The following is a 21609-nucleotide window of genomic DNA, read 5'->3' as shown; positions in this document are numbered from 1 at the left end:
CTGTCAAATGGTTGCCATTTAACAGCAGACCATCAAGTGTGTGTGGTTTTTAGTTTTTGTTGTTTTTTAAAAATATGTTTATCCATTTAAAGTATTTTATTTTTTCAAATACAAATAAAAATAGTTTTCAACATTTTGAGTTCCAAATTTTTCCTCCCTTCCTCCCCTCCTCTCTCCCTAAGAGAGTAAAGCAATCTGATATGGGCTATACAGGTACAGTCATATTAAACATATTTCCACATTTGTCATGTTGTGAAAGAAGAATTAGAACAAAAGGGGAAAACCACGAGAAAGGGGAAAAAAGAGAAAATAGTATGCTTTGATCTGCATTCAGACTCCATAGTTCTTTCTCTGGATATGGATAGCATTTTTTCCATCATGAGTCTTTTGGTGTCTTGTTTTGTTTTAAAAGTTCTGAAGATATCTCAAATATGAGTTGAAAACTAGTGGTCAGAGACATAAACTTTGACAGACATAAATGTCCTGCAGTGTTAGCTGAGCTCTGCCACTTTTTAAGAACAATGAACTTCTGGGAACAATGAACTCAGATCTCCCCATTTATTGAATGTGAATGAATGAATCACAATTAACTAGTGAAACTTTGGCAAATTACTGTGCAAATTTTGCTGTGTAAAAGAATAACAGAATGTTACATTTTCTCATAAGAACAGGACAAGTTAGCTGTTGAGTAGAAGATTCCAGTGTTAAAGGTTCTCCAAAGGTATATGTGTCTTATTATACAAAGATAAAATATACAGAAAGTAGATATTCTAGCCTCTGCAAACTAGGGAACTAATTTAATGTGTATTACCTTTAGATGTATTGCCACTTTACGTAATCTTTTTTTTAAAAATACTTTGTTGGTGTTTTTTTTTCTTTCTTCATTACCATCTCTTCCTAATGATTCCCACTCCCATTTCCAAGAGAAGCCTTACTTGGAGCAAAGAATTGCAGCTAAGCAAAACAAACCAAGACATTGCCTCCTTCCATACCTCTTGACCTCTTCTCCATTAAGGAGAGGGGGTGGGGCTTGTCTTACTGCCCTCCTACTGTCACAACTGGTCACAGTTGGGTATTTTAAGTGGTCAGAGTTGAGTATTTCATTTTCTACATTAGCAGAATCTTCAGGTCCATTTGCAGTTCTGTAAATATACTTTCTTTGACTTCATTTACTGTTTTCTTTGTCCAGTAAATATGTGTTCACTTTTCCTGCTACCTATTGAAGTCTGATTTCTCTGTCTCCTTTTCTCTTAGGACAACCTTCTACCACCTCTAACATTTAGTCTAACATCTACTTTATAAATGCTAAATGTTTATAATATAATCAATATATTAATTTCTGAAGGCCAGAAGTTTCTTTTTTTTTAAGAGTTATTTATTTATTTATTTATGTCTTTTGGAGGGCAATTGAGGTTAAGTAACTTGCCCAAGGTTACATGGCTAGTTTTTTTTGTGTGGGTGTTAAGTGTCTGGGGCTGGAACCGAACTCGGGTCCTCCTGACTCCAGGGCCAGCACTTTACTCACTGTGCCACCTAGCCACCCTGGCCAGCACTTTCTACAAGACTTAGGCAATGGGATCAAGCAACAAAAGAGAGTTGCCTGTTATCTTCCAGTAGGATGTTAGAGAAGGGAATGCTATTGTCTAAGAGACATTTTGGCATTGGAAGAGACCATCTAACTAGCTCTTACCTCTAAATTTATAGGAGGTTTTTAGGAGCTATGTGCCTCCCCTCCAAAAAAAAACCTCACATTATTGGTTTTTAACATTAATTTTTTAAAATTTGAATTCCAAATCCTTCCCTCCCTGAAAGCTCTTCTCCACCCATTGAAAAGGCAAGCAATATGATATCAATTATGCATGTGAAATCATGCAAAACATTTCCATGTTAGTCATGTTGCAAAAAAAAATTTAAAGAAAAATAAAGTGAGAAAATTATACTTCAGTTTGCCCTCAGAGTTCATTAGTTCTCTCTCAGGAAATAGCATTTTCTATCAAAAGCCCTTCAGAAATTCTTGGATCTCTTTATCAATCAGAGTAACTAAGTTTTTCCACAGTTGATTATCATTACAATATTGCTTTTACTGTATACAGTGTTCTCCTGGATCTGTTCACTTTACTTTGCATCAGTTCATTAAGAGTTTCAAGGTTTTTCTGAAACCATCCTTCTTGTCATTTCTTATAGCACAAGAATATTCCATCACAATCATATACCACATTGTTCAACTATTCCCCTGATTGATAGGTATGCTTTCAATATTCAATTCTTTCCCACTGCAAAAAGACCTGCTATAAATATTTTTGTACATATAGGTCCTTTTCCTTTGTTCTTTTTGGCTTACAGACCTAGTAGTAGTATAGCTGGGTCAGAGGGTATGCACAGATATGTAGCTCTTTGGGCATAATACTAAATTGTTTTACAAAATGGTTGGACAAGTTCAATGATTTTTATGAATTTGACTCAGTTCCCTATAGATTTGAGAAATGAGGCCTGAGAGAAACTTGTAAAAAAAAATTTCACCCAGTTTCCTGCTTTCCTTCTAATTTTGACTGCATTGGTTTTGTTTGTGTAAAATCCTTCTGATTTCATGTAATCAAAATTAAGGTCAGCTAGGTTGTGAAGTACATACAGTACTGGGGAAGGTATCAGGAAGACTCATCTTCCTGAGTTCAAATCTGGACTCAGACACTTACTAACTGTGTGACCCTGGCCAAGTTTGCCTAAATCCCCTGGAGAAGAAAATGGCAAACCATTCTAAATGACTTTCCAGTAGTCCCAGCAATTTTGGTCAAATGATGAGTTCTTGCCCTCAAAGCTCAGATCTTTGAACTCAACAAACTACTAGATTACTATCGTCTTTTTCTATTGTGTATTATGTACCTAATGTCTACCGCTGATCTCAATTTCTTAACCACTCCCAGTTTGTTTTGATGTTTACCACTTTGTAATATAGTTTGAAATAGGGTACTAATAGAGTACTTTCCTTTATATTTGTCATTGATTCCTTTGATATTCTTGATCTTTTATTTTTCCAGATGAATTTTGTCACTATTTTTTCTGGATCTACAAAATAATACTTTGGTTAGTTTGATTGGTATGGCACTGAATAAGTAAATTAATTTAGGTAGAAATGTCATTTTTATTATATTGGCTTGGCCTACCCATGAACAATTACTATTTCTCTAGTTGTATAGAAGTCCTTATTTGTGTGAAAAGTGTTTTGTAATTGTGTTCATATAGTCACTGGGTTTGTCTTGGCAGGTAGACTTCCAAGTATTTTATACTATCTGCAGTTATTTTAAATGGAGTTTCTCTTTCTATCACTTCTGCTGGGTATTGTTGGTAATATGTAGAAAATGCTAATGAATTTAATATATTTATTTTATATCCTGCAACTCTATATTAATTCACTATGAATGTTTTATACGGTAGTATGTTTTATATATAACTATATAAAGTTGTTAATTGTTTCACCTAATTTTTAGTTGATTTTTTAGATTCCCCTAATTATACCATCATATTATCTAAAAAGAATGTTGTTTCCTGTAATGTTAAGGGAATTTGAAGATCTTCCCTGCCCTGTAATATGCCCACGTGACCTGCTTTGAGCTTTGGCCAGCCCATAGCTGGACTTACATGGGGCTCACTGTGGGAGGAGTTTACTGAACAGAGCAGGAAGGATAGGGCAGGAAGTGGGAGAGTGAGGTGGAGCTGAGAGAGAGAAGGCAGAGAGAGGCAGAGTAGCTAGCATGTGTGAGAGAGGGGCACTTTGCTTAAGGGAACTTGTTTTGGGGGGAGGCCTAATGGAGGGAAGGTTTGGGATGTTTGTGTTTTTTGTATTGGTGATGTGTATGGACTTTGTCTTAAAAAACAATTGGGGTGTCGGTGCTCCCTTCATTGGCAATATGTATAGACTTCTTTATTACTGTGATAGATTTGGCTTACTGGTGTTTGAATAAATGTCTTGGTTTCATTTTCAAGGAAGAGAGTCTGTTATATCTTGTGATTCAAACCTGGGAATACACCTGCATATTAATAGCAGCTGCTATGGGTATAGCATTGGCAATATATTTTCTCATTTCCTATTCTAATTCCTCCAATTTATTTTTTCTAGTACATTTCTAGTACAATATTAAATAATAGTAATGATAATGAATTCCTTTGCTTCAGCCCTTATTTTATTGGGAAGGCCTCTAGTTTATCCCCTTTACAGATAATGCTTCCTGATGGTTTTAGATATTACCTATCATTTTAAGAAAAGCTCCATTTATTCCTATGCTCTCTAGTGTTTTTCTTAGTAATGGGTGCAATATTTTGTTTTTCTGCATCTACTGAGATAGTCCTATTATTTTTGTTGAAACTATATGACTTTTAAATTCAATCTGATCTTCTAATTTTTTTCTTTAGACCATCTAACTATTGTTTCAATTCAGTTAACTATGTAATCTCAGGCAAATTATTTCTCTTTAAGTCTCAGTTTCTTCCTTTTTAATGAGAAAAGGTTGGACTCAATGTACTCTGAAATTCCTTCTAGCTATAACATTTTAAAATTCTATCCCTAGCTATTCTGTAAATATTAATATTTGTTAAAATGATTTTCCCTTAAATATTTAATTTTTAAAAGTTTTGCTGTTTTTAAAAATTGTCATTTTGTTATGGCTGGGGGTTTGATTTTTCTGCAAAAATAAGTTTTCAATGAAATGAAAGTAATCTGGGAGTAGAGATTGGAGATTTTTTTAATATGAAATAATTGGGGGGAAATCAGAGGAAGTCATTGTTCTGTGAATTGAGGCTCACCTTTATTTGCTATCACTTTGATTCACCTATTAATCATAGTACTTGGCTCATAGTAGGTCTTTAATAAACCTTTATTGGTTGATTAGTTCTATAACTTCCTTTTCCTCCCTTTTTTGTATGTCACAGTTAATAGATTCCGATGAGAGGCCTGTCAGATTGTAAAAACTAAATGGTAAAACATTTTAGTTGGTGAATCTACTTGAGGTAAGGGAAGGGATCCCTAAGGCTTATAGTAGGTGCAAATGATGTTGGATAAGATTCAGGGTTTGTTTTAAATATTATCTTTAGAAAAATGATGTGTGTAACCTTCATTTTGGGTTTGTTGGTTTGTTTTTTTTCAGATATACATGATGGTGATGGAACTCCTAGCAGCAGCCACCAGAATGTAAAAGGCACTGCAAAATGGGCGACTTCCTTGGAGAACTTACTTGAAGACCCAGAGGGAATTAAAAGATTTAGGGTTGCTATTTTTACTACTGATATTGACAGGGCTTAGTCATGTGTATCATGTCTGAAAGACTAAGGAATTTCTCACTACATAGTCATTGATGAATTGAAAATATTTTTTATTAGTAGAGCTTTACTAAGACCGAGTGGAAGAGAGTACATTTCAGACATTGAATACTATGTCATGATGGTGGATGTGGGTAGAGAAGAATATTTCAAAGTGATTAGAGAATTTCTAGCTCTTTGATTACAGGCAGGACGCTGTCTCTGTCTGGCTGCCTACTATAAAGTCATATTAGAACCATAAGAGCCAAAAGGAACATTAGGCATCATCTGATTCAGATCCTTAATTTAACAGATGAGGCAATTGAGGTTCACAAAAAAGAAATTACTTTCCCAGGCTTAGACTTAAGGCATTCTTAGGATCATGTTACTGATGGAAGCATAGAAAGTCTTTTGTGGTACATTTTAAGTTACCTCAATATTCACAGAAAGTGCAGAGAATTTAGTGAAAAGATCATTGGACTGGAAGTCAGAGGACATGGGTTTGAATCTTCACTTTACTGTTTACAACTTATGGAATCATAACTTCCCTGACCATCAGTTTCCTTATTTAAAATAAGAGGTTGGGACTTGAATATCAATTGCTGATATCAGTGGGTGCCTCCAAAATCTTTGAAGACTTTTGAATATAAGTTCTCCAGAGTACTTTAACACTGTCTCTGGATAGCCAATTAATTTTCCTGTTAAGACCTTTCTTCATAGCATGGTGCCCAGCACATGCAAGTATAAATAAATGCTTATTGATTGAAAAAAATTAAATGAAATGGCTGAATTAGAGGACCTTTGAGGTTCTTTTGGCTCTAAATCTTGTGAACTATGACAGCAGAGGAAAAAGTAGGTTGATATAAATAGCAAAATTTATTTCTCTTACTAATGTACTTGTCAAGTAGCATTCATGAAATGGTAATCTTTCCTAAGATTTTGTTGAGGGAAGAGTTGTTGAATTCTACTGTTAGCCACTTAAAAGCACCACAAGCAAACACATAAGAATGTGTAGAATCTGCCTAAACTGACCTACTATTTGAAGCCAACTGACTGAAAAGTCAGATAGGGCAAGGCAGGCACCATCAGTATTTCCTTCCTACCCTCCTGTGCTCAGCTAGAAGCTGGGAAGCAACTTCAGGCTTTTCCCATGTCTTAGTGAGGAAATATTTGATAGTTATGGTATGGCATTATGGAGAAAATACTGAACTGAGAATCAGGAGAATGGAATTCTAGTCCCATACTTACTGTATGACCTTTGACAAGTCATTTCCACCTCTCCGAGACTCAGTTTCATCAGCTGTAAAATGTTTGGGTTGGATTAGAAAATACCCAAGATCCTTTTCAACCCTAAAGTTTGATGAGTCTGAGTCAGAGTTGCAAGGGACCTCAGGGGACATGTAGTCCAAAGTTCACTTCAATTATGAACCTCCTTGGGGGCGACTAGGTGGCTCAGTGAATAGAGCACTGACCCTGGAGTCAGGAGGACCTGAGTTCAAATCCACCCTCAGACACTTAACACAAAAACTACCCGTGTGACCTTGGGCAAGTCACTTAACCCCAAATACCCTCCAAAAAGCAAAAAAAAAAAAAATGAACCTATCCTGCAAAATATCCAACAAAAATGGTCATCCAGTGCCTTCCTGGACATTTTTTGGTGTTGGGTAACTCAGTAGCTAATGAGGCAGCTCTTCATTTTGAGGGATGCTCTAATCAGTAGTAAGTTTTTACTTATATTGAGCTGAAATCTGTCTCCCTATAACTTTTTCCCACTAGCTTTAGTTTCTACATACATCAGGAAAATACCTAAGAATATATGAAAGACACTTGGTAGGGGCAGAAAATAGCTCTATTGGCATTCCAAATGATCACCTGCTATTTTGGCAAAGTTCAAAGTACACATTTTAACTTTTTTTTGTTTCACATTTGAAAATAAAAACACCATATTTAAAATTGTTTTAATCATTTCTTTCATAGATAAGGCTTGTCTATTGACATGTTTTCTCTTTTAAAAATATTCTTGCTTTTAGAGGAATGTACTTTGTTTAAAAACTGTCTAGGAAGAACTAATATATTTTCCGTTTTTATTTACTTTAGGGCCATTTATTATCAGTGAGAATTTTTTTAGAAACTTTCCCAGTTTTTTGCTCATCCTTATGACATCAAAATCAGCAAATCCAAATGTTTATAAAATCTCTATAATCTTATTAGTTTTTTTTAAAATCCACTGAGTGGGGCGGCCAGGTAGCACAGCGAGTAAGAGCACTGGCTCCAGTGTTGGGATGACCTGGGGATCAAATCCCAGGCTCAGACACTTAGCACCCACCCAGAAACACCTGGCTGTGTAATCTTGAGCAAGTTACTTAACCCCGATTGCTTAAAAAAAAAAAATCCACTGAGAACAAAGGCATTTACTGTGGACTTGTTACATGATTGCACGGTGTTGAAGAGTTGATTATTTCCATGTGAAAAAAATAAAAGAAGAGAGACACTAAATTAGGAGAGTGTGTAATGTTTTTCTCTTGTTTCTCCCAGGAATTTTTGAAAAAAGAATTTAGTGAAGAAAATGTCTTGTTTTGGCTAGCATGTGAAGACTTTAAGAAAATTCAAGATAAGAAACAGGTATTTCCTTCAGTACTGTCATCAGCCAAGAGTTTCTGTAATATTCCCTTGGGATATATTGTTTTTCTCTCCTTTAAAAAAATTTTGAAGTAGGTGTAACTGTCATGCCAGGACACATTTGTAATGCTTGGAGAAATTGGCACATAAGATATTTGGAATGGGTTTGACATGTTATTTTGGAATGGGTGAGAGCATTGTATTTGGAGCCCTGAGATGTGAGTTTGACTCCTAATGTCTCTTACTTACTAGCTGTGCCATCTTGGACAAATCACCAATAATAATAATAATAGCTGATATTTATATTGTGCATTGCCAGTTTTGGGTTTTATTTTTCCTTGTCACAGACCTTTGAAGGAAGATGTTATTGGTATTAGTATCTCCATTTTACACATGAGGAAACAGAGGCTGAAGTCAAGTGACTCCCAAAGTTAACTTGCTTTTAGTGGTTGAGTTGAGCTTGGGTTTCTAATTTCAGGTTAGTTATGTTGCTCTTTCCACTATACCATTCTGCTTCTCTCTCTTTCTCTCTCTCTCTCTCTCTCTCTCTCTCTCTCTCTCTCTCTCTCTCTCTCTCTCTCTCTCTCTCTGTGTATCTCAGTTTCTTCATTTGAAAAATGGGCATAATAATGTTGTCTTACTCAGCTCATAGGGTTGTCATGAGGTTGATATGATATAATCTTCATAAAATGCTTTGTAAGTATAAAGTACCATGTAAATGGCAATACTTACTGCCTTTGTTATCCTGAATAAGTTACTTAATCTCCCTAGCCTCAGTTTCTTTATCTGTAAAATGAAGAGGCTACAGAGTGTCCACAGAGGACTTTTCTAGCTCTAACTCTATGGTCCTATGACCCTAAGTACCCCATATTAAGAAAGAAAGGATAGTTCAATCTAGTGTAAAATCACGACAACTCTCTAAGGCTAAAAAATTGCCCAGGAGTGGCAGTTCATGTTGGAAGGAGCTTCCTTATTAGGAGTTCCCTGTGCCAATAAAACCACAGGTCTAGACTCCCCAAAACAAAAACAAAAATCATAATAAAAATAGATTAAATTACCTAAATTTTAGAATAAAACTATTCTTTATGATACCTAGAGTTTGATTTTGGCCATAGCTTTTGTTCTATGAATAAATCACAAGGATGTCTTTCCCTTACTGGGCCACATTAAGAATGCATACAGACATAGTAAATGGTAACCAGATGTTTAGAGATAAAAGCCGAGTGTATTGTTAGATATGTTGTCAATTATTTAATATCCATTTTTATGAAGCATCATGCATTTGGCATGCACTCTATTTAGAACATTTCTAAGTGTTCTTCCTAGCAAATGTGTGTTCTATAATATATTAGGCAATTTGTATTATGTGGCCTTAAGTGGATTTCCATGGCCATAGAATTCATCACCATGGACCAATACTGGTGATGGCCTTTCTTAATTTAGCTACATGGGTCCCAAGGAAGCATATATCTTCTAGAGGTGGGACCATACTAGAACTGATTTTTTGTCATATTTTGAAGGTGCTATGAAATCAGATTGCTAAGGCAGTAGGAAGACAAAGCCTTGGAAAATCAGAATGTAGTGGTAGCCTAGGGATGTTTACACCACAATTACCTTTAGGTAATGCACAGACAGATTTTAAACTGGAGAGAAGTAGGGAAGTTTGAAGATACCATGAGAGCAACAGAAGTTGAACCAAACACTTCACATTTGAAAGTAAATAACAAAAGGGGCAGCTAGATGGTGTAGTAGTTAGAGCATTGGCCCTAGAGTCAGGAGGACTGAGTTAAAATTTAGCCTTGACCTTGGACAAATCATTTAACCCTGATTGACTAAAAAATGTAAAAAAAAACCCGCTAGTATTAAAAACAAAAAAGTAAACATCAGGGATGAATTTCCAGGTCTGAATTGTGAGCTGATATTTTAAGCCCTTTAAAGTTTACATAGCCCTTTCACACATAGTGACATGTAATCTTCATGAAAACCCTGTGAGGTAGGCACTGGAGGTATTATTCTCATTGCACAGATGAGAAAACTAAGGCTCATACAAGTATGTAACTTGCTGATCAATAGTCACACGGCATGTCAGAGGCAGGATTTGAATGCAACCTTCCTCTGACTTGATTGAGTATTTTTTCACTAAACCCTGTTACCTCCCCAGTTTCATAATATGTGTTTACTCTTATTTGTGTTTTAAAATTCTAAGGCATCTCAAAAAAAAAAAAAAAAAGGAACAGATTAGTCCTCTAGTCCTTCAGGGAAAGCGCTCGTGTATTGGGTTGAGTGCTTGTGTTCGTAAGTCTACAGTCCTACAATCCGAAGTGACTTAATATTTACTTTCTTTTATGAGATAATCTGTTGGACAGATAATATTCTGGTCTTTACGTTCCCCAATGAGCCTAATTCCAGTATCATTCTATGGAAAGTTCTTCTCATAGGTTTCTTAGTGAGGTATTCATGCTATCTGGAAATAAACTCTGATTAGTTTTATGCCACACATTTTAGGGAGGACAATATAGGATAGAGGGCATTTGGAGGAGGGAGACCCAGATGGTGAAGGGCTTCAAGGTAAAACTAGGTGAAGATGAGTTGAAGGAACTGGGAATGTTTAGCCTGGAGAAGAAAAAATCTGAATGGGGGAGAAGGTGGTAGAAGATGATTTCTGTCTTTAAGTCACTCAAGATTGTCCAATGGAAGAGGAATTAATTGTTCTGCTTGGTCTTAAATGTCAGATCTGTGTGTTAGGAGGGGAAATTGAAGAGGCTAATGTGGAATAATTAGAGCTCTCTAGAAATAGAATGGGTTGCTAAGGATGGGAGAAATGAGAGGCAGGGAGTGGTTTTCCTTCCTGAAAGGTATTTAGGTAAGCTCTATTTGTTGTCTCACAGCTGACATTTACATAGAACTCTAAGGTTGACAAAATCATTTATCACATTGTTTAATATGGTCTCCACAACAATCCTTTGGGGTAGGCAGGCACTATGTGTATTATCCATTTACAAATAAGGAAACTGAGGCTCAGAGTAGCGTTATGGGACTTGCTCATGATCACAACGCTAGTCTCGGAGGTGGGATTCAAACTCAGGTCTTTGAGGATCCAGGTCCAACTCTTTCTCTGGTAGCCCATGGTGTTTTTCTCAGTTCTCTAGAATCTAGAGAACATCTTTGTTCAATCATAGTTGGATTATACAGCCTTTGAGATTCTATGATTCTGCACATTTCTACACTGGAAGAACTGGACTCGTGTGAATTGTAAAATTACGCCTATCACATTTATTACTGCTCTGGAAATTTTCCATGATTTTTTTTTCCTCTGCACTGGCAAATGAAGGCAATTATTGGGCCAAAAAGAAAAAAAATCACAAACCAAAACAAAACACAAAGAGCAACTAACTTTGGCCTCAGTTATTTCAGGCAAAGCTGAAAGCTGAAAGGCTTTGTCCTGTTGGTCTCATAAAAAGTAGATTGTTGAGATAATTGTCTCAGTTCTCTTTTCCATTTCCAATATCCAGACACAATTTCAAGGGCGCAAAAGGCAGTGCTGAATAGATCAGTATTTTGTTAGGATTCTTTCTTTAGAAAAGCTACTCATTTGAATCATACTCTGTCCTGCCTTCTACTCTATAGCCCTTTCCTAGTGTCCCTCAAAGGGAGAAAAATGATTTTTCTTTGTTGTCTGCTTGTCTCTTGCGGAGTTTCTAGCCCTTCTAAGTATATAAATAAATAAATAATTAGGATTAGGAATTTAGAACAGCTAAGAGAACTAAGTTCTTAGAAGTTCCTGCTCCTGCTTTTTAAATTGCTGCTGCTTCAGCTTCTGGGACTTTCACATGGCATTTATGGGATAGGAAGGTCATCTCACAGTCTACTTTTTGCTTTCAAAAGTAAGTGGTCAAAATCCCTTATGTTTGCAAAGGGCTTTGTGGACTTTAAATTGCTACATAAATATTGCTATTATTATTTTACTTACTATTATTAGTATTGTTGTTATTGTTCAGTAATGTCCAACTCTTTGTGACCCCATTTGGAGTTTTCTTGGAAAAGATCTAGAATGGTTTGCCATTTCCTTCTCCAGCTCATTTTACGGACAAGGAGACTGAGGCCACCAGGGTTAAGTGACTTGCCCAGTCACAAAGCTAATGTCTGAGGCCAGATTTGAACTCAGAAAGATGAGTCTTCCTGACTCTAGCCCTAGCACTCTACGCCCTGTGCCACCTATCTAATATTAGAATTAGGAAGATATGGTACAAGTTAAGTTATGCTTCCTTCACACTACCTTCATAATTCTCCATTTCTTTCCATTGTGAAACCTGTCACTGAACTGCCAAACTGTACTCATTGGTTGAGTGACTAGCCCTTCAGAAGAAGGTGCTTCCTTTCCCCTATCTGACTCCCAGGAGCAGAGGGGTGGGATGGGCCTGGCCTTTTCCTGGCATCTGGATGCTCCAAGAGTTTGGACAAAAAGGAAAGAAGTTGGGTCAAACCAGAGGGCCTGAATGATGATCCTGGGAATGTCAGACTCATGTGTAGAATGTCAGCTGTGGAAGACATGAGAGATTTAGAGAAAGGAAGTCAGTAGCTAGCATAAAGTCACCCAGGTAGGAAGTCAAAGCTTGGAACAAAGTTGAGATCCTCCCACCCCACAGCCAGGGCCCCCTTCACTTACACCACAGTTATTTTAATGCATGATATCCTCCAAAACACAAATGTATTACTAACAATTACAAAATGAGTCTAAGAAAATAAAATGAGATTCAAGGTTAAAAGTTCATGTACAACATCTTTTTTATTGTACTATGTTATAGAAATGCTTGTTTTATTCCATAAGTTAAAAATAAAAATTTTAAAAAGGACACAGAAGACTTTAAAATTATATATAATATAAATAATGTAATATAATATATACTTACATATAATTTTCAAGCACTGTGATCCTCTCAAAGGCTTTCAGAAAGTAAATGTTGTTATCATATTGGTGCTGAATAGAATCAGCTCAGGCCCATCTTGAGGAGGAAAAGCAGCACATAGAGTGGGCCATATTGGGAAAGATGGCATTGGTTAGCTGGGAGATACAAACAGTTTGTAGTTAGGACACTTGAATTCTCTGAATCCACAGCTGCCGACAAGCACTTTTCTTTGTCTCTTCTTCTCTAAGGAGGCAGAAGGAGAGGAAGCGGGGAGACCCAAAGTCAGTTCTATCACTTTATAAGCATAGAACTAGGCAAAGGCATACATTTAGAACTGCCAGAAGAGAGAGAAATTTAAGTCAGTGTTTTCATGAATTTCTCAAGTGGACACAAGACAACAGGGTTTCCTCTTTATTTTTAACATTAGCAAAGATAATTATGAATTATTCTGCTTCATTTCACTAGAAGGTATCACCTTATTAAAAATTTCAGATGAAAGGTATTTCAGGGGAAAAAATGTTGTGTCACTTTAGATTTATTTAAGTGCAGAGTGAATACTGATGTGCATCCTTAAAGAGGAGTGTGGAGGCTTTCCATGACATATTTACATTTTGTTATCACAGGTGGTATGAGGTAGCTCACCTGAATAAATGAAATGCTTTCATAGGGCCCTAGTATTTAGAGCTGGGGAGGGACTTTAGAGCCCATCTGATCCAACTCTTTTATTCTCTAGATGAGGAGATTGAGATCCAAAGGAGGAACGGTGGCACAGCTAGTAGGTGGTAATACTGGGGTTTGAATACAGGTCCTTCTATGCTAAAGCAAATACTATCTTTGTTACACCATCAGAGCTGCTCCTTAACATAACTGGTACTGATGCCTTGCCTTTTTTTTTTTTTTTGCTTTTTGGAAGGGCAATTGGGGTTAAGTGACTTGCCCAAGGTCACACGACTAGTAAGTGTTAAGTGTCTGGGGCCGGATTTGAACCCAGGTCCTCGTGACTCCAGGGCTGGTGCTCTATTCGCTGTGCCACCTAGCTGCCCCAGATGCCTTGACTTTTTATAGATCCTTATACTCTTTAAAGAACCTTCAAATCCTTTTATCTTATTTAATCCTTGTAGCATCACTGAAAAGCTGATAGGGGAAGCTCTGTTCTTTCTGTTTTAAAGCTAAGGAGGGGTGGCTAGGTGGCATAGTGAATAGAGCACCAGCCCTGGAATCAGGAGGACCTGGGTTCAAATGTGACCTCAGACACTTAACACTTACTAGCCGTGTGACCTTGGACAAATAACAACCCTAATTGCCCTGCCTTCCCCCCTCCAAAAAGAAAAAAAAAAAGATAAGGAGACTGGGGCTCAAAAAAGATTGTCTAAGGTAAAAGAACTAGTTTATGACACAACTAGTTATTTAGTTGTTTCAGGGGTGTCTGACTCTTCGTGACCCCATATAAAGTTTTCTTGGCAAAGATACTGGAGTGGTTTACCATTTCTCCAGCTCATTTTACAGGTGGGGAAACTGAGTTAAACAAGATAAATTGACTTTCCCAGGATCTTACAGCTAGTAAATGTATGAGACTGGTTTTGAACTCAGATCTTCCTTACTCTACTGCACCCCCTACCTGCCCCCATGGCAGAGCTAGAGAAGAACCTAGACTGTCTGACTTCCAATCAAGTACTCTTTCTGCTGCCACACACTGTGAGTGGCTCTCCACAAGACTGGAAAATGCTTTTCAGTAATTATAAATAGAGAATGCATCTTAAAATGGCCATGAGACTGGGATCTAAGGTCAACCTCTGATATGTACTGGCTATGCAGGTATGCCGCTTCACTTCTCAGTGCTCCAGGGAACTCTCTAAGCCTCTAAATTGAAGAGAAGCTGCTGACCAGCATTAGTCCATAGAATTTCTTCTTCTGGAAATTCCCTCTACTAATGAAATTCTGGGCTTTTCCACTAACTCTATCCCTTTTCCTTAGAGCAAACCTGGGAGAGAGGTAGACATATACCTCCCTCATATGTGTGTATACATGTACATGTATGAGTGTATGGGTTCACACACATATATAGTACACATGTATGCATACACTTCTCTCCCAGGTGTGTATATGCATACATAAACACATGTATGTATCTATACACATCCCTCCCATGTGTGTTAATAGATACACATGTGTATATATACACACATGAATTGTCTGTTTATACCTCTCTCCCATGTGTCTATGTGTGTTTAGTTATTTATGTCAGATATATTTAACGAATCTCCATTGTGAGGTTAAATGAACTGAGACATAGAGATTTCAATGATTTTCTCATAATCACATAGCTAATTGATAGCCAAGATGGGACCATCTTTTTCTGACTCTAGGTCTGATTCTTACCATACTATGCTGTCTCTCTTATCTATTTATATATATTCCCCATCTTTCTAAACGAATGTACACGGGTGATTACTTTATATTTTTAAACATTGTTTAAAAAATGCTTCTTCCTCATGAGCTAGCATATAGGGTATATTTAGCAAAACAGCTTTTTATCTCTTAATGAACCATGGAGGAAGTTCCTTGAATGTAGCTGAATGGTGTGGTTCATAGTAAATATATACAGAAACAGAAAACACTCCCAGACCCTCTCCTCCTCCCAAGATCTATAAATATGTTGAATGAATAAATGATCTCTTTAAGCATCAATATAGGCAGTGCGTGAGAATAACCTAACAATGGGAAGAATTTCCTTTTCAAAATGGTGGCATCCTTTAGTGGTGGCAAAGAGTCCTGGATTTGGAATCAGAAGACCTGGGTTTGATTCCTACCTCTGATATTTATTAGCACTTTGGTCTTGGTCAAGTCATTTAACATCTCCATACCACAGTTTCTTCATCAGCAAAATGGGGATGATAACATTTTCCTTAACTATTTTTTTTTTCTTTTTGGAGGGGGAAGGTAGGGCAATTTGGGGTTAAGTGACTTGCCCAAGGTCACACAGCTAGTAAGTGTCTGAGGCCACATTTGAACTCAGGTCCTCTTGACTCCAGGGCCAGTGCTCTATTCACTGCACCACCTAACTGCCCCCTGCATTAACTACTTTTGACACTATCCAGGGGACCCCAGACAACTTCACTTTTAATGTTTCTCTTAAATTGTCAGTTACAAAGAATGTGCCAACCTGAATTGGTAGAGGGAATCTCCCCTTACAGGCATTGCCTGTACCAATTAAATTACAAATACGGCCCCATTAACTACCTCATAGGATAGTTGTGAAGATGGTACTTCGTAAAGTGTTATATTCATTTGACCTGTTATTGGTGAAAAGTACAAATTAGGAATCAAGAAACAGGAGTTCAAATCATGCTTCTCCTCCAAATTACTGCCACCTCCTTTCCCTGACCCCCAGGTCACCCTCTGTCAGCTGAATATGTTGGGCTACATCTGTGAGCTTCCTTCCAGCTCTAAGATCTGGGGATTTTTAAGCAATTGAATAGAGCAACACATTGCTTACAGTTCTATCATCTACAGAAGCAATAAACACTAAAAAATTATAGACAGGCCTTGTTCATCCCAAATGATTGCAGTTTCCTTTACAAATTTGACACATATAAACGTAATTTTCAACTCTTAGTTGGATTCCAATTCAGCCATTTCTGGAGAAGGAATAATGAAACTTAATACTTACTCATCTGTGATGTCAATGTGAGATGCATATTGCACTCGGGAGATTGCATTCCCTCTCTGCCTTAATAGATTATCTTTAAGAGTTTCTGTGGCCAGAAAATCTTCTCAACTTGAAGTCAGTCTAAGAATGAGCCCCTCTGTACATAAGGAGCTATTCTGCTATTGCCTCTCCCAGGCAAATCATTTAACCTCTCAGTGTCCTAAGCAACTCTCTAGATCCAATAAGTTGTTTTTTAAAAAGTGTCAATCTGGGAGGAAGGGGAGGGGAAAAAAGCATTTATTAAGTATCTATTTTGTATGTAAGTATCTCTCTGGAAATACTTCATATGATAGCCCCAACCACCCTGTGAGATTAGGAGCCATTGTTTATCCCCATTTTACAGGTAGGGAAACCGAGGCAGACAACTCTTAAATGACTTGCACAGGTCACATAGCAGGTAAGTATCTGAGGTAGAATTTGAACTTAGGTCTTCTTGACCCCAGGCTCAGCACTTTATCCTGTGCTTTATACCATTTAGCTGCCTCGATTCTTCCTGCCTTTGTCTTCTGAAAGACAGAAGGATATAGTGGAATGATCTTTGGATTTGTATTAAGAGACCCATGTCTATATCTGGCCTTTACCGCCATTTCACATCTCTCAGCCTCGGTTTTTCCATTTGCAAAATGGCAATAATATATTCTGCCTATTTCATAAATTTGTTGTGAGGAGAACACTTTACTTACCATAGTGGTCTGTCATGTGTTGTCATCCCTAGCACCTATAAAGATCAGTCAGCTAACATTTACTATATCCTTATGTATCAGACACTGTACTCAGTGCTGGGGATAAAGGGACATTTATTAAACCCAGAGACAAAGTCACTCTCAATTGCATTTTCCTGTCTATTGGAGGGGATTGAAGGGAATGCTTAAATACAAAGTCCTTTTAGACTAAATCTTTTTTCCTAGTAGAACTAGCTCAGAATGGCCTGTCTTACCTTGGGAAGTGGTAGGTTCAATGTGGTGCCAACAAGATTTGGAGTCAGAGGGTCTGGGCTCAAAGCTGGACAATAGCATCATGTGATACCGGGCAAGTCACACTCTCTGGGCCTCAGTTTCTCCACCTGTAAAATGAAGGGCTTGGACTAGATGAACTCTAAAGCCTCTTTAAGATCTAAATCGGTGATTCTGTGGGTTTTTTTTTTTTCTTTTTGGAGGGCAATTGGGTTTAAGTAACTTGCCCAAGGTCACATGGCTAGGTTTTTTGTTTGTGTGTGTTAAGCGTCTGAGGCTGGATCTGAACTCAGGTGCTCCTGACTCCAGGGCCAGCACTCTACTCACAGCGCCACCTAGCTGCCCCTGATTCTGTGGTCTTATGGTCTGTCATAAGCACTTGTCAGGTTCTCGAGGGCATTTTTGTTTAGTTAATTTAAATATTGAATTCAGTGGCTTCTGAGGTCTCTCATGGCTCTGAGATTCTGAAATTCAGGTGACATCCAGAGATTTTTTAGCTAATTAGCAACTGACACTGTGGGAATAGACCAATATGTGTTAGAATCCCAGAAATTTAGATATAGAAAGGTTCTTATATAATAATTTACTAAGTGTACATCCTTTCTCTATACTACCTGCTTGACCTTGAGTAAGTTAGTCCTCTTTTCTGGGTCTGTTTCTTCGTCTATAAAATGGAAGGGTTGGATTTAATGGTGACCAGGAAGGGCCCTCTCAGCTTGGGCAGGCTAGGATGGTATAGTTCTGCAGGGACACCAGTCCTCTCTGCACATGCGCACACATACACACACATGCATACACATGTACACATCCCATAGGAGCTACAAGAGGGTTAACAAAACACCGGAAAACTCACCAAAATAGCCAGACATGCTTCTTCTTTTTTTTGTGAGCTGTTCTGTACTTGAACATAGAGTATTCCCGTGACTTGTTTGTGGTCGACTATTTGAGTATTTCCCTTTTCAGTCACATTTCCTATCCTGACCAAGATAAGAACTGCTACTTAAACCACTCTGACCAAAATATACTGTACAAAAACACACAGAAAATGGTAAAAAAAAAAAAAAGTTATTGGCTTCAGGCAAAGCCATAAATAGGGTCCAGAGAGTGGGGCAGGCTCTTTAGTCTCTGTACTCTGGTCTATCACCATATTGGCATGGTAGCTGGACATGAGAGAGGTCCTGCGGCATATATGTGCATGTATATGTTATATATATAATATATGTGTGCATGACACAAACTTGTACAACATACAGTATATTCTACATACACATTGTATACACATGGTATATATACACGCACAGTGCACTGGTGTGTACACAGACACACAATGTAACATACATATGTGTATGTATAATATGTGTGTATCCATATCACCTGATCCTCACAGGCACAAACCATAATGCTCATTACCACCATCAAAATCCCTTAATATTTAGCTAAACTGGAAGCATTGGCCCTTACTACTTCCATTCATCCCCTTTGCAGGTTACCCTATTGCCTTAACTTCTTTTCAGTTTCACAGCTCTCCTAGGCATCTATCGTGATTCTTATCTCACCTGAACAGGAATGGAGAAGTATGGTAGGATATAGCATAAACAGACCCCAAAGTGTGATCTTACTTGAATTCCCAAGAGATGGCCCTACATATACTTTACTAGTCTTCTGGTACTTGGCAACATCCAGCCTTTATTGAGGTTCCCCGGAAATGGTAGATGATTTTATCTTGCAGTGTGGACATATGTGTGTGTGTGTGTGTATGTGTGTGTGTGTGTGTGTGTGTGTGTGTGTGTGAGTGAGTGAAGGGGGTGAAGGTGGTTATAGTTTTATTGACTAGGGCAAGGCCTGAAGGTCTCATGGTCTTAAAAGTCTGGCTCACCAACATCTTCTCAGTTCTAGCCAGCAGTGCTTTTTGCAATGTGGTATTTATTGCCTGTACTTTTTTTCCCCTGGCACAAATGTATCATTTTGCTTGAGATGTCCTGTTTGTTCATTCATTTGTTTTAAGAATAGACATCATTTCATCGATATCTCTTCCAAAATAGGGCTTCTTTTTTATTAATTCTGGTAAGGCGGTTTGTTTTCTTTTTAAGAAATTTTCCATTCTTTAATTCTAAATTTAACAAACATTTAATGAGATGAGAGGGTTGTGTATGAAATTGCAGATCCCTACTGTTCCAGGCTTTTTCTCCTAAGTACGTGACAAAGTCACGTATCTTTCAGAGCTGTCCTGCTTCTCTGTGTTTTTCTCCTTACCTTCCTTAGGTTTTCTTCTGTGATTAAAAAAATGCTTCAGTGATCGTGTCTTTTTCTTTCAACAACCCTAGTGCTACCTTGTCTTATTTCCTGCCCCCACCCCTCTCCACTGAAAAAAGAAAAACAAAACTCTTGTAACAAACATTATGGTTAAGCAAAACGAGTTTGCACATTGGCCATCTCTAAAAATGAATGTCTTATCCTGTACTTCAAGTCCATGATTTACTTCTCTTCTTAGGAGGTGAGTAGTTTGCATCATCATCTGTCCTCTTTAACTGTGGTTATTTTTTGCATTGATTAGAGTTCTAAAGTCTTTAAATGTTGTTTGTCTTTACTACCTTTACTAATTTGTTGTTCTCTTGGTTCTGCTCGCTTCACTCTTTAATTCATACAAGTCTCAGATTTCTCTGAGACTATCCCTTTCATAATTTCTTTTTTAATGAATTTTTTTCAATGGTCAAGCCCTCTTCTCTCTCTTCCACCTCCCTCTCACTAGAAAAAGAAATCTCTGTAACAAATGAATATAGTCAAGCATAACAAATTCCCATATTGGCCATTTCCAAAAATATGTGTCTCATTCTGCTTCTTAGTTTATTGTTACCTCTCATTCAGGATTTGGATAGCATTCTTCACCATTGGTCTCTGGAATCATCCTTGATCTTTGCATTGATCAGAGTATTTAAAACTTTCAAATTGTCGTACATTTGTACAATGTTAATGTTACAGTTGAGATAGTTTTCCTGGTTGGGCTCACTGTACTCTACATAAGTTCATGCAAGTCTTCCTGGGTCTTTGTGAAACCTTCTCTTTCATCATTTCTTACAGCCCAATAATATTCCATTTCATTATTTTATCATGAGTTGTTCAGTCATTCTCCAATTGCTGAATGACCCCTTAGTTTCCAATTCTTTGCTTATAACAACAAAAAAGGCTTATATGTTTTTGTGTGTGTGTGTGTGTGTGTGTGTGTGTGTGTATATATATATATATATATATATATATAAGTTCTAGATGGTTTTCTGAAATGTTGGACCAGTTCACAGCTTCACCAGCAGAATATTAGTGTGCTTATTTTCCCACAGTCCATCCAACAATCATCATTTTGCTTTTTTTGTTATCTTTGCCTGTCTGATGGGTATGAGGTAGAGGCTTGTAGTTTCTTTTATTTTCATTTCTTGAATTATTCGTGGTCTTGAACACTTTCTCAAATTGGCTATTGATTGCTTGGAGTTTTTCCTCTAACAACCGTTTGTTTACATCCCTTGACCTCTATCTATTGGGAAGTGGTATTTGTTCTTTTATATTGAATCAGTTTCTTATACATCTTAGATATGAGACTTTTATTAGAAAAACTTGCTGTGCATTGGTTTTCCTCAAAAACTTTAATTTTATGTAATCAAAATTGTTCATTTTATCTTCTGTAATCCTCTCTATCCTTTGTCTGGTAATGAACTTTCTCCCTATTAATAGCTGCAAAAGGTGTTTCCTTCTTTGCTCCTCTAATTTTTGATGTCACTTTTTATATTTCAGTCATGTCTATTTGGGTTTGTTTGGGCATATGGTGTGAGTTTTTGTTTTATACCTAATTTCTGCCATGTTGCTTTCTAGTTTTCCCAGCAGTTTTTATGAAATAGTGAGTCTTTAGGGGAGGAGATAGGGGTCTTTGGATTTATTGAACACTATGCTATTATATTTGATTTATTTTGTAGGTTGTGTTTCAGTAATTGGCACCTCTGTTTTTTAACTTGCACCAAATAGTTTTGATGATGTTGTATAGTTTGAGAGCTGGTACTACTTTGCCCCCTTCTTCCTCATATTTTTTCATTATATCCCTTGAGAGTCTTGATATTTTGTTGTTGTTGTTGTTATCTTTTCTAGT

General features: G+C 37.3%; 1 protein-coding gene across 3 annotated transcripts in view; it reads left to right on the top strand.

Moving 5' to 3' along the window:
- Positions 1 to 21609, top strand: part of RGS10 (regulator of G protein signaling 10) — a 70619-nt gene that overhangs the window by 18347 nt on the left and 30663 nt on the right. For all 3 annotated transcript variants that reach the window (XM_069099077.1, XM_069099076.1, XM_069099078.1), the window contains exons 2-3: positions 5139 to 5257; positions 7825 to 7911. In XM_069099077.1, the coding sequence (XP_068955178.1) occupies positions 5139 to 5257; positions 7825 to 7911 (206 nt within the window). The remainder of the gene's footprint in view (positions 1 to 5138; positions 5258 to 7824; positions 7912 to 21609) is intronic.

Source organism: Petaurus breviceps, unplaced genomic scaffold, assembly GCF_028583685.1.
Source record: "Petaurus breviceps papuanus isolate PSGF00001 unplaced genomic scaffold, PetGlider_PUasm1.0 37, whole genome shotgun sequence".
Taxonomy (NCBI): domain Eukaryota; kingdom Metazoa; phylum Chordata; class Mammalia; order Diprotodontia; family Petauridae; genus Petaurus; species Petaurus breviceps.
This window is presented reverse-complemented; position numbering and strand designations above follow the sequence as displayed.